The sequence below is a fragment of the Sebastes fasciatus genome, chromosome 21, assembly GCF_043250625.1.
Source record: "Sebastes fasciatus isolate fSebFas1 chromosome 21, fSebFas1.pri, whole genome shotgun sequence".
Taxonomy (NCBI): Eukaryota; Metazoa; Chordata; class Actinopteri; order Perciformes; family Sebastidae; genus Sebastes; species Sebastes fasciatus.
In genome coordinates, this window is record NC_133815.1 from 12,392,552 (window position 1) to 12,406,637 (window position 14,086).

The window sequence follows — 14,086 nt, forward strand, 5'->3', positions numbered from 1 at the left end:
TCCATCGATCTATCCCCATATCATGATACGTATCGTATCGCCAATACAGAGCCCTTCTGTATATATATCTATCTATATTTGACACATTTTGGCCTTAAATAAGGAGAAAAGATATCACCATCGGGCTGAGGAAACTCTGTCCAAACCTTTGCAGAATTAATAAATTGCATGGTATTTTACAATATATTCATGAAGAGATTTAAATCTGCTTTTCTTGATGTTGAGAGAGACAGATGAATTGCAGGAAAAACTCTGGGTGTGTATCCAATGTCAGCTTGGATGCCCAAAACATTGATAACTGTATGTTCCTGGAGGTTATATAAGTTGATATATTATGGGACATGGGGACACAAACAAACAGCTGACTATCTGTCTATCTGTCTGTCTGTCTGTCTATCTATCTATCTATCTATCTATCTATCTATCTATCTATCTATCTATCTATCTATCTATCTCTCTATCTGTCTATCTATCTATCTGTCTATCTATCTATCTGATCAGGACACCACATGTGGGACAGTTGGTGACAGTGTGAGGGCAGATGTCAGTCATGGTGAGCTCCTTTGTGCCTGGAGCAATAGACCACCTCACTGCTGCACTCTATTGTCATTCATTTGGTCCAGTGGGGTTTGTTCATTTTTTTTATTTTTTTTTACTGTGAGAGCGTGCAGTCTCCAATCCATCACGTGGCTCCATAAAAACACACCAGACAGTGGATGCATGGAGAAGGACACTTGCTCTGACTGGACTGATGCATATAGTGATAAATGCACAGGTTTAATGTAGATGCAATTGTCTCTGCAAAATGTTAACTAAGACACCAATCCGTGGAGCGTTATCTGAATTATTTAACAAGACTGATGCACAACACGTTTGGAGAGATGACATCAACATTATAAATAAATAAATAATTAATATCATAACTGGTGTAACAACATGTAATTGTATATATATAATATCTTATTGTTTGTCACCTTTCTGACAAAAATCATTCAGTCTTTCACACAAAAATATAACTGCATGTACGAAGATTTTGTAAATATTATAGACACTAAAATGTAGCCCGAAGGGAAAGTTTGTGCCGTAATTAATTATTTTTAACCAATTTATTTCATTCTCAATTCTGACATAAATCAAAACAAACAATCTCGTTTCCATGCGCTGAGTTTTTTATTCGTTAATCATGAAAAAGCGGAAGTTCATAGAGAACAAACGAGGACACTTTCGATTGCTTTTGCAGCCTTATTACATTACAGTAAAAAATATTATCAGACATTATAAATTAAGAGAAGGAATAACATTGATTTTATACACAAATAGGCTCAATGATAGAAAAAAATAGCTTTGCTTTTCAAGCGTTTTGTCGATGCAAGAAACGTAGGCCTAATAATAATAATAATAATAATAATAAATCACAAAACAATTGCAGAGTGAAAGCTTTAAGCCACAAAACAACAGACAACATATTTTAACATATTATAAATAGATTTACACTTACATTTAAATTATGATGAGCCTATTTAAATAGGCCTATTATTATGGAACAACATCTTTTTCCCCTTAAGCAGCATTTACATAAAGAAAAACCACCAGATCCTACCTTATGTATTATGTATCTCTCATGACATTACCACAATGTTCCTGTATAGATGTTGTCTTTTTGTGATATTATTACACACAGTTAGAGTGGTTCTCTTTGTCATGATTTACTGAGTCTAGCTCAGACTAGATTAGTTCCAGGGCCGATATTCTGGATTTAAAACTGTTAACCCGGAGTATGGAAAGTTTTGTCCGGCGTTCTTCTGTATTTTTGGATTGTCCTTCACTGGAAACACGGAGTCCTCCTGTAAACCTGAAGAAGGCGGAACAACTGTGCTGTCCAAGATTTGCCTGGAGTCTGCAAAGAAGAGAAAACAACTCAATAAAATAACAAGTTCAACCAACATTTTCCTTTTGCAGCCTAAAATATGTATTCAGACAAAAATCTGCTTATTAGTTATATACCAAGACACCAAAACCATAGCCTGTAACTAACTGCATTTTCTTTTTAAAAATAACTCATTTATACACATATCATATGCTGCCATTTGAAGACAAAAGTCTCACATTTATGGCAATAATATATTCATTTCGGATTTACCTTATTATGACCTAATATTCTATCCCTCTTATGTAATATTTGTTTGTTAAAATTATTTTTTAATGTATTTCTTATATCACATTAGATACCCAACTTCGAACTATATCCACAAAATAGAAGGGAAAAAGACACTAATAATAATAGCCTAATAATAATAATAATAATAATAATAATAATAATAATTATTATTATTATTATTATTATTATTATTATTATTTATATGCCCTAATATTATATCCCTATTATGTAATATTCGATTGTTAAAATTACTTTTTAATGTATTTCTTATATCATATTAGATAACCAATTTCGAACTATATCCACAAAATAGAAGGTAAAAAGACACTAATAATAATAGCCTAATAATAATAATAATGATAATAATAATAATAATAATAATAATAATAATAATAATAATAATGCGAAATTTAATAGTGGTCCATTAGAGGAAAAAAAGTCTTACTTTTGTGATTTGTCATGTGATATTTAAATTCCTGTTCAGTTTGAAAAGTAGCTCCACACAGGTCGCATGGTAAGGGCTTGTCCTTGGCGTGGGTCCGCCGGACGTGGCTGTCGTGGGCGGCGTGCGAGGCGAAGGCCTTCCCGCAGTGCTTACACTTGAAGGGCCGCTCTCCGGAGTGCTGGCGGATGTGTGTCCGCAGGATGCTGGAGGCAGTGAAGGCCTGGAGGAGCAAAACACAAGGTGAGGAGGGTTTTTGTTGTTGTTTTTTGGTATGTTAAATTCACAATTCTTGACAGCAATGATGGCAGGGTGAACACATTTCTGCATGTAAAATGTTAAAACACTTTATTAAATAGATAAGCCCTGCCTTGGTCTTTTTTTAGTTGTCCAAGTACACCTGTCTAAATTGTAGTTTTAATGCCGAAACCTAAAGAAGTTGTAATTTTATTGCCGAAACCTAAAGAAGTTGTAGTTTTTTTTTTTGCCAAAACCTAAAGGCAGACCTACAGAAGTTGAATTTTTATAAAGAAGCCTTTTTGTTCATGTTTGTGACATTTCATTCTTTAAATCAAATAGATAAGCCCAGCCCTGGTCTTTTTTTTTTTTTTTAGCTTTCCAAGTACAATAAAATAAGATAAGCTAAGATAGAACTTTGTTAATCCTAAGGGAAATTCTTGTGCTAGAGATTGCTAAAAAATACAACAAAATTACAACAAGTTCAAGTGTATAAAATAAAAAAGTACTATTTCTAGCACCAGTGCCCAATAGAATAACAATTAAGTAAGATACATTTAGTGAAATGAGTAAATAAGATAAGATAAGTAAAATAAAAAAGGTAAAGTAAGCTAACAAACAGAAAAATAAGTAATATTGCACATGTTGGACATTAATTATTAAATAAGTACACCTGTATTTCTATCTATTCCTATTAAATTAAGCAATTTATTGAATCTTTGATAATTTGGCTTTAAGAGTCACCGTTTAATGACTTTATGTAACAATTATTAATAAAAAGAAAATGAGTCCAACCTTTTTAATTTCTGTTTTCTCATCTTAATTTTGAATGAAAGCCTTTATAGCTCTTATAAAACCCCTGTAAACATCTGGTCTCGTGGGGTATTGCTTCTAAGTAGTCCAGATCAGGAGAAAAGGAGGTTAAACAAAAACCTTCTCCGGGTGCATAAAAAAGAGGGAGGATATTCATGAAGAAAGGACAGAAAAGACTTCTGCTCATTCCAGGGCCGTAAATTTAAAGTATAATCTCGGCAGACAAAAGGGTGGGTGTACATCTGGCGATAATTAGCGTGGAAGTGTCTCCGTGGAGCGTGCCCGGCGCGAGACACAATGATGAGGAGGGCTCGAGCCAAACGCACCATGAAACGAGGAGAGAGCACTAAAGGGATCCAAGATGCGAAGAAGAAGAGGAGGAGTGAGGAAGAGGAGGACAAGAAGGCCTACTAGACTACTATTATGTAGTCATATTATTTCTATATATTAATCTTCAAATAAGCCTAGTGGGTTTTTTTGCCTCTTCCTACACTGTATATTATTTATTTTTTATGTTTGTTTAGTCTTAATTTGTGCAAAAAAATAAAAATAAAAAGGTTGTGAGGAGGAACTAAAAACATGTTATTATGGAAAATAAAAACTCTAATACTTCTGTTCAGTATCAACAATGTAACTTTTATTTTTTATTTCTACAATTAAACAAATTCTAATTTTACTGAATATTTGAAGACATTCCAGTTTAAAAAGGGTATTCATTACATAACCTACTTCTGATAATTGTGGCATAATCTAATGTATATCTAATATAGCAGCATTGGAAAAGGAAAACATAAAAAAGGCTTCTTACCTTATTGCAGTAGACACACTTGTATGGTCTTTCTCCAGAGTGAACACGCATGTGTTTGTTGAGACTGGACGACTGAGAGAAACTCTTTCCGCACACTGAACACTGCAGATCAGATCAGACAAAAATAACACATCAGTATGAGTAAAAGTTAATTTAGTCATTTAAATTTGCCACATCTTTTTGGAAGATAATTCACTTTTTTTTCTGTGGAGGAGTTTATCCACAATTGTTGTGTTCTTTAGAAAGGCAAAAATAATAATATTATGTATAATAATGTTTTTTTAAATAACATATTTTGTTGATATTGTTTAATTTTGATGCTTTATGCTATATGGTTAAAGGCCTTTTTTAAGAAGCCTAATAAAAATGTGAAGCATCCTGCAGGGAGCTGTTCTTTCAGCACCACATCAACTTTTTTGCATGATCGACTTTTACATGCAATGCTGTAATGGCTCTGCAGTATGGTATACATGCACTTAAAACAGTCACGCACGCGCACACGCACTGTCTCTCCAGTATATACCTTGTGAGGCCTGTGTTTCTCGTGCACGTGCAAAATGTGGATCCTCAGTCTGTCTCTCTTCTCGAAGGACCTGCTGCAGAGGTGACAGGGGAACTTCCGGTCGCCCTGGTCCACGCAGCGCGTGTACTTCAGGTGCTTGTCTCTGTAGTACTTGTAGGCAAACACCTTCCCACATCTGTCACACTTGAAACCCTCATCAGAATCTGGAGAAAACATAGAAACAAATCTGTTAAAAACTATAACCAAAGATGATTTTAAAGAGGTTCACTGTAAACAATTGCTGTTAATTTACAGCAGGATTTCAACAGTATTAACCTGTTATTGCTAAAAAACAGTGCTTTACTGTTAATACAAAAGAAAACCTGTTAAATTACTCTCATAGGCAGTTTTTTAACTGAACTATAATGCATTCTTAAAAAACAGCACTTTACTGCCTAAAGTATCATCAGTAACAGTTTCATGCAGTATTTCTTTAATTCTGGGACCTGATCGGCACATGTGAGGCTTGTACATTGTACATGATTGTAAAATCAGTGAATTAGCTCTGTTCTTCACTCACATATTGTTATGGTTTGTATTCTGTGCTTGTAGCCAGCTATAGACAGATATTTTGGGAAAAGTGTCAACAAGTCTATTATAGCCTTTTTCCTAACAAGTGCTTTTAATTTAGTGTGACTATTTCTATTTCTGTAACCTGCTAAGTCTATTCATCTAGGCAAAAAAATTATGTTTATTAAAATGTAGGTAAAAAATAGATAGTGCATTAAAACAAATCAGTAAGATAATGTAAAAGAAAGGTGAAAAACAGCTATATAATGTATCTTTAAACAGTAAATTAACTGTAAAATACTGTGAAATGAATAATAAAAAAAACAGTTCAAACTGTATTTTTCATTGACAGTACAAAGCTGTAAATTTCAGCAACAGTATGATAATGTTAATTTTACAGTAACATAAAGGCAACCCTGCTGCCAGTTCTTTACTGTTATTTTACTGGGAAATTCTTAACAGTGTTCAAAGGTTTATATTCTGACCTTCAGCTGGAGGAACCTGCACACTGCCGTCCTCTCTGGAGTCTTTCAAGGTGAGAGGGATGCCCAGGAACTGCATGTAGCAGTCTCCATACCACACCAGCAGCTCCTGGCCTGGCCGGATCTCTTTGCAGGCCTCATAGAAGATCTGACCCTGGACCTGCACAGCAATCAGGTTCTGCTCCTCTGGGAAACGAGCACACTTCACTAAAGACATCCAGTTTCCTGATCCTCCTCTGCCATCAACAAAATGACTCAACCGGCCGTGTTCAAACACCTGGAGGAAGAAAAAAAAAGAAAAAAAAAGTGTTTTTTGTGTGCATTAGATAAGAGTTATTTGTTATTGTTATTTGTTGATTTCATTTATTATTACTCTCGTATTTTTGTATTATTATTGTTTTTTTTAAACTCTATTCTGTCATTATTATTATTGTTATTTCTTTTCTTGGTTTTGTTTCGGTTTTGAATGTTGAGGTTGTTTTTCTCTAGTGTACTTGATGGGTTTGTCTCTAAGCTCATCTACTTAAAAGTTTGTTTATAGACTGTTGTAATTACAAATTGCATATATGAAAACAGCCTTGAAAAAAGGGAAAACATAAAGTATATATATATATATATATATATATTAAAAAAAAAAGAGTTAAAACGATCAGATTAATTGGATCTTTTTGGAACAGCACATTACCTCCCACATCAGAGTGTTGTCGTCGTATGTTTTGATCTCGCTGGTGTTGACCAGTTTTCCAGGGAAAGGTCCGAAGCGCGTCCCTTTAGGGATGCTGCTCTTGTCTGTGAAAACTCCACAGTGGGACACGTTTCCCCAAGCTGCCTGGACGATGGTTAACCCTGCAACACGGGGACGACAAAACAGTGTCAAATAACAGAAGTGCCATCACGAGTTGAGGGTAATACACAGATTTGTGGAAAGAAAGTTGGCAGGTCTATCTTACCCTCTGGAAGGTCAAGTGTCTCCTTGTCCAGGGGGAGAATGTGAGAGTCAGAAACTGGGAAAGAAAAACAAACACAAATGAGCAACATTCATGTGGTTCGTTAATAATCCAATTTCTGGGGGAATTTAAGCAGATATTGATAATAATAATAATAATTATTTGTAGAGCACTTTTCAAGCACAAAGTGCTTTCCAAGGAAATTCACATAATGTACAACAGAATACACTGAAACATAAATAATTAAATAAAAAAACAATAGAATGGGAAAATAAAGAAACAAGCATATACATATTCATTCAGTAACATATGCACATATATACACATCAGCACACAAGCATACAAAAGACTATAATTCAGCTGATTGAAAAGCCATTTTATAAAAGTGGGTTTTAAAACGGGATTTAAAAGTTGTGACCGAGTCTGCTGATCTGATGCTGCTGATGGGAGACTGTTCCAGAGTGATGACTAACTGAATACAATTATTTGTTAAAAATGATAAGCAATATCACACCTATAGTCAACTGACAGATGTCCAGATGTTTTTGGAGATTTTTGCTTACTTTTTTGGACATTTCTCTAGATTTTGTGCTTGCAGGATACTAGTAAAAACCAAGGTCAAAGTATGCGTAAATATGCGTAATAATCAGAAATCTCACCTGTCTTGTCTGGCAGGTTCAGTCCTGATATAGCGTGGCCCACTGTGCGCTCCTGGCTGCCGGAGTAACCGTACAGCACCATGAACAAGTCATCCTCGCTAAAGTTATAAGAAGTGCGCGTTTTGTCCGGCGTCAGCTCCTCCGCTCTCCGGATGCGTAAACGACCGTCTTTAGGCGGTGAAGAGCCGGAAGAAGACTCACAAGAGGCCGGGCTGCTGAAGTCAGAGGACAGAGGACCGGCTGCGTGCTCCGTCACCACCGCGGCTAGCTCCTCCGGTTTGGAGAACAGCTGGTGGTGTCCGGGCAACATCTGGATCTGGTAGCCGGAGGAGGCGCTCAACATGTGGACGGAGGTGTGCTGCTGGAACGCAGGAGCTCCACCGTGCAGGCTGAGAGGCAGAGAGGCATGATGATGGGGGTCTGACACCAGGCGACCGAGGGACTTGAGCGGGTGGAGGAGGTTGTGAGTCCGCGGGATGAAGAAGTCCATGTAGTTGGGTAAAGGGGTCTGGTAGAAGCCTCCTCTAGCCGGGTTGCCCTTCAGCATGCCGGCCTGGTGGTGGTGGTGGTGGTGGTAGCAGCTCTTGTTGTCCTTCAGCACTACAGGGATGCTGGACAGGGACACCGACATGACCGCACGGAGGACAAGCAAAGGGTCAAATGGAAATCCTTCCTTCAGTGATGGAGAGAAGAGGAGGAAGAGGAGGGTGGGAGAGGAAGAGGGTGAGTTATAAAAGTTTAATGCAAGAAATCTAAAAAAGGAAACTTCAGGAGAGGTTGACCACACCTGAATTGATTATTAAATTTGAGTAAGTATTTACTCTAACTCTATAGACTGCACATATGCACATATTACATTTATTTATTGCACATACTACATTTATTTATTGACGGACTGCCCAAACTATGTTCACCCATTCGCCCTGTATCTTTTACATCTCTATTATTGTTTTTTTAATTTTTGTATACCTTTACCTCTCCTGTGTTTCACTCTGTTTGCTGATGTTGCTGCTTTGACACTTGAATTTCCCTCCAGGGATTAATACAGGTTCATCTTATCTTATCTTAACAATTTAACTAATTTAACAAAATAGAGCTAAAAATAATGATCTTAGTAAATTGGATAACCCTCGAGTGAAATATATAACATTTCCTGACAGGAAATTAAGATAGAAAAAAAGTGACATTTTTCCTCAATTAATAAATCTACAATTTATAAAACATATCTAGAATTTCCCTTTTTTTTATACCCAAATATGGCCTATACTGCAGATGTAAATATTGAACAAACCTATTGCGTAATAAGTAAAAGCAGTCCACAGTGAAATTGGACAGCCGACTTTGCAATATTTCCAGCTGAGAGGACACAAAATCAGACGCACATCAGATGGTCAAATGACCGGCTGGAATAAGGTGTGTGCTCTTTTTTTTTTTTTAGGAACCGTTTACCAATCAGCCAGTAAATAGAGAGACAAACCAGGGTCATGACACTCATTAAAGAACAGTCGGCCGGAGCAGAGGTCAACATTAATGGAGCTTTTTATGGACTTTACAATTACTGTCATTGCAAAAAAAAACAAGACATCAGCAGAGGAAATGTTGGAGCAATAAAGGAAATTATTAGACTCAAGAAAAAACAAATAAGAATTTGGAATTTAACAGAAAAGAAATAAAGAAATGTGCCATGCTTTGTGTGTAATTTCAAACCTATGAAAAAACTATTTTAACTGTAGTCATTTTAAAGAAAGGGTCACTTCAGTGAGACTGTATTTCCTATATAAAAGGTGCAGCAATGTTAAATAAATAAGAAAAAGCAGCTTACCTTGTTAAATATTAGAGATGTTTCACAGTGAAGTTGTCTCTCATGTCCACAGGCTTCAGTTTTAACAACCTTCTGTGTATAAAATCAAACAAAAAGTCTCCAAATTGTGCAGCAGGTCTAAACTTCAGAGTGAACCTTTCTCTCTGTGTCTTTCTGGTGGTGTGTCTGTGGTCATCTGAGGGCATCTATACTGTACTCAGTGATCTGCTTAAGATGCTCCCAAGCACCTTCTTCCTATTGGTCAGGAATCAGCTCGACCTCATGCATCTCAATGCCCCCAGAGGGAGATTTTCTCTCAGGGACAACCCACTCCTGGTAACTTCTCCACAGCATCCAGTCTCTGCTACAATGAGGTTCCCAAACATTTCCATATGAGGACCCCCACCCCAACACACAAACACACACACACACATTGGATAAGATGGTATCTGGAGGACCTCCTGTGGAGTAGAGATGTGTGTTGTTATGACTTGGATGTGGTGAATTAGGAAGAGAGAAAAGAGGCATTTATCTGCTTCATCTCTCTCTCACTGCACCAAAATTCATTAAGAAAATGCGTAAAATTGAAACGAATCTCTATCAATACTTTGGTGTTTTGAGCTACTTTGAATGTATTTTCTTGTTGAGTTTTGTATTTGTATAAAGGCTCAGTTATAGAAAGGTATTGCAAGCAAAATTGGTGCATGCTTGTCCCAATAAAACATCAAATAAATCAACTTATTAATGTATTTAAATCATTAATTTTTGGAATATTTGCGTTAAATGACACTGAAGCAGGAACCCAAAACAATTTTCGAGTAGTCAGCATTATTTAAGCTATTTCTATACTTTTTTACATTGTTGTTTCAAGCCGTTTTAGTCCATAGAGCTAAACATATTACTTATTCATTCATTTTTTTATGTTTTTTAAATACAATGCATTTAAAAAAAAAATATATATAAAATATTTAAAAATATAAAAAATATATTATATTAAAAATATATTTTTAAATATAAATAAAATATTTTAATAAATACTTTTTTGTCAATCACATGAAATAAAAGTCACGCGATTAAATACTGCAATAACAGAATTCTTTATTTACAAGGCAAATAGCATCAGCGAAGCCATATTAGTTCACAACTTGCATAACTGTGGTTTTAACTTCTCTTGTATATCTAATTTTGCATAAAACGCTCACACACACTAGGGGTACAAAGGTGGATGCAGGTATACAGTGTGATTCCTGTGAACAATGCAGAAAAAAAATATCTGGGGAGGGGGAGAAAACACAACAGTAAGCTTTCTTCAGAAAGTCCATATAGTATATTACATATTGCTTCAATATCCCTATGTATCATCTTTTCCATACAAACAGTGAGGGAGGGGGGGAAATGAAATAACAGAGTCTTCAACCCAACACAGAAACAGAGAGCAATGATGAGGGACAGTTCAACTGTGACCGAGCGATGATGCACCCATTCAATATTGTACACAAGTCATTATACAAATTTATACAGACAGCGGTGTAATGTACAAGAACGAGAACGGACGAAATCTAAGGCATTATGCTAGGGTTTTTAGCATTTCAAGGTTGCATCTTAGCTCTAAGAAATTGGCAGACAATACAAAAGGGCATTTAAAGTTCTTCAAAACTTAAAATAAGTTAAAGAGAAAAGAAAAATATTTTTTCGTTTAGTGGGTCCAAAGCCTGGATATTTGTAAGGGGCATTTATTTGCACCTGTCCTCATTATAAATGCTAAAAAATGCATTGCTACCACATGGCTTTTTCAAAATCTTGACAATCTTTGGAAATTTGCAAAGGGCTGTGGATCATCCTTTTAAAATGGCTCAAAAAGGCTTGTTCTGCACAATCAAAACAGCATTTATCAAAACAAAGTGTGATCTCCTGCACAGCAAGACAACTGCAGGACATCTGCAATGATGACAAACCAAAACATTAATGCAGACTTTTTGTCCCAAAGTTGACTTGTTGCTACAGCTTCAAATTCCATATACACAAGAAGCAAAAAAAAAGAAGCAACAACGGGCAACTTCCTATATCTAAATGCTGAGAAGAGCGCGGTGCGACTGTACAACACCACGTTGTCAACATGTTGAGATAAAACACCATCAGTCACATCCTTAGGCCTTTAAAGACAATACATTCAGAATGACTCTCTTCCTGTTTTACGTTGCAACATCTACATTAGGACCCTGTTAAGTGACATCATAAATTTCATTTTTTTTCAGTGGGCCTCAAAGCTAACAACAGGTCGTCTCTCACTATGAAAATAAAAGCTGGTTGAATTCAGAAATCCAATTGAAAGGTGAGGATTATTTGGCTTGCTCCAAGTCTGTCCTGCAGGGTTAAAATAGTTATAAAAAGTTTAGTTTTCTTTTGAGGAATTTTTTTTTTTTTTTTGAGGTTAGAGAAGATGACTTGCTTTCGATCTTGTGAAGGTTAAACCAAACCCCTACTGGGGCACAAGAATAGCATGTCATTACTGAACACTTTATAGTTGAACTAACTGCCTGAGGTCATAAAATATGGCTAAGTGTCTTGTCAGAGCAGGGCTCATGAAGCGCGCAGTCTTAACTCTGACCTCTGCTATAGAAGAGTGGCTGGAGGCAGAGAGGGCGTGTGTCAACAAGGGGACCACAAACTTACTTCCCTCTCCGGAGGCCTCGGCCAACGCTGCATAATCTAATAGGAACGCTGTGTGTGGATGATGTAGACTTTCTTGGTACAAACTGCAATAAAAAACTGTGTTTAATACTGCATCCAAACGTGGAGCAAAAATGTGTCCTTTTTATTTTCAGGAAACTGTACAAAAATTACAAAAAAAAACAAAAAACAAAAAAACAACCCCAAGAGATTCTCAAGTAATCGTTATTGCTTGTTTACATCACACCAGAACAGTTTGCACCTAGCAGCTTGTATGAAGCATGTTTCACTCCAGACAACATAGAAAGCACACTTCTGTTATTTATTTTTTTTTGAGTTATTGTATGGCTGTGTTGGATTTGTCTTTTTTTTTTTTCTTTCTTTTTTTGTGGTGTTCTATGCTAAAGGCAGAGAAGCAAGCGATAATCTGTACACTGTATACACAGCACACCCCCTTACAACTCCTCCCCGACCTCCCACTCGCACCCGTCTGCATCGTACCAGAACGTGAAGGCTCCCACTCCACTTCCCAAAAAGAAACAAAAAAACCCCTGCTCTGCTTCAAGAGGCAGTTTGTGACCAGACGGGGGAACCAAAACCCTACGGAATAAAATAAATAGGAAAGAAAATGTTTTACTTATTGGTATGTACAATCTCTGTAATTCATTTTTAAACCATATATGATTTTGACATCTTCTTCTGAAACTACAGGACCAAAGTATAATCCATAATTCAGGTTAATAGAAGAATCTTCTCAGAAAGAATACAACCATTACTGTTAAAATTATAAAAAAAAGTGCCTCTTTCACACTTTTAGAAATCTTTTTTTCTTGTTGCTACTAGGATAAAGAATCTACAATAATTAAAATGAATCTATACAGAAAAATAAAACTTAATTTAATACACTATATAAACCTCTTGACTAAATTAGTCTAATCATACAAATCACCATTTCCACTCAAACCATTCTTCTGCAGTGTTTTTTTCAAGATCAGTTTTTTCAACCATATCTTCATTCTACATCTTAAATTCTCACGACAAGAAAAACAACAACAACAACAACGACAACTAAAATAATAATAAAATAAAGAACAGCAAAAAAAGGCAAAACCGGCTAAGTGTTTGAGCTCCGTCCATGGATTTGAACACAACGTGGAGTCTTTGCTGCCATTTTGGAACTATGTGGAAATGTCACAAATGTGTGAGAAAAGAAAAAATCAGTGTACGTCATTTTTTTTTTTTTTGAGATGAGATTGTAAATGGCCGCTGTCCACTGAGAGGAATACATTCATCAGAACAAGGGATCCCACCCACTGCTGCCCCCCCCTTAGGTCAGTGTCCCCCACCGGGAGGCCTACAGTAAGTCACACTACGGTGAATGCAGCTGGACAGGCAGACAGACTGGCTCATCACAAGGCTCTCCTCCAGGAGGGGTTAGGCATGTTGGACAGAGAATCCACCATCCCTCCCCAGCCCTCCTCAATCTCCCGTTGTCTGTTCGGGGCCGGGCTCCTCCGGGGCGGCCGAAGAGGCCCAGCTGGGACAGACGGCAAACCTGGGCTGGGGAGACGGGGTCAGGGCACGGCCTGGCTGGCTCAAGGGGCAGTCGGTTGGTTACATGTTTGTACAATTTTTAAAGGGCCGACGCGCTCCTTGCTCCAGCTGATCACTGAGGTTCAGGTTAACAACTCCATGAGGGTCAACAGTATTTCTGCAGAGAAACAAAAATCCAGGTCACAGCTCGTTATTAATAAATTACACAATTCAACATGCGCACTTGAACTTAAACTTGTAAATCAGCCACATGTGCAAAAACACTATAAACAATTAGAAACCATCTCGGAACACACCGTGAAGCCTAAAACAAGTCCGTAAATCAACAAAAGCCTGCACTAATGGCCGAACGGTAAATAATTGAAATAATCTAAGTGCCAATATATTTCTATAATCCTGGAAGGAGGATAAATCAAGTGACAGATATACTGGTACGTTACAAC

At 36.8% G+C, this 14,086-nt stretch overlaps 2 protein-coding genes across 5 annotated transcripts in view; both read right to left on the reverse strand.

Annotated features, from left to right (window-relative positions):
• Positions 1 to 1,188: 1,188 nt before the first annotated feature.
• Positions 1,189 to 9,605, reverse strand: prdm14 (PR domain containing 14). The gene is made up of 9 exons (XM_074622108.1): positions 9,441 to 9,605; positions 7,619 to 8,291; positions 6,963 to 7,016; positions 6,698 to 6,858; positions 6,016 to 6,289; positions 4,982 to 5,184; positions 4,459 to 4,560; positions 2,604 to 2,823; positions 1,189 to 1,897 (listed from the first exon to the last, which is right to left on the reverse strand). The coding sequence occupies exons 2-9, from the start codon at positions 8,247 to 8,249 to the stop codon at positions 1,731 to 1,733; spliced, it is 1,812 nt and encodes a 603-aa protein (XP_074478209.1). The 5' UTR covers positions 8,250 to 8,291; positions 9,441 to 9,605; the 3' UTR covers positions 1,189 to 1,730.
• A 2,842-nt stretch (positions 9,606 to 12,447) lies between these two features.
• Positions 12,448 to 14,086, reverse strand: part of ncoa2 (nuclear receptor coactivator 2) — a 69,033-nt gene continuing 67,394 nt past the window's right edge. For all 4 annotated transcript variants that reach the window (XM_074622469.1, XM_074622466.1, XM_074622468.1 and 1 more), the window contains one exon: positions 12,448 to 13,800. In XM_074622469.1, the coding sequence (XP_074478570.1) occupies positions 13,789 to 13,800 (12 nt within the window). In that variant the 3' untranslated portion in view covers positions 12,448 to 13,788. The remainder of the gene's footprint in view (positions 13,801 to 14,086) is intronic.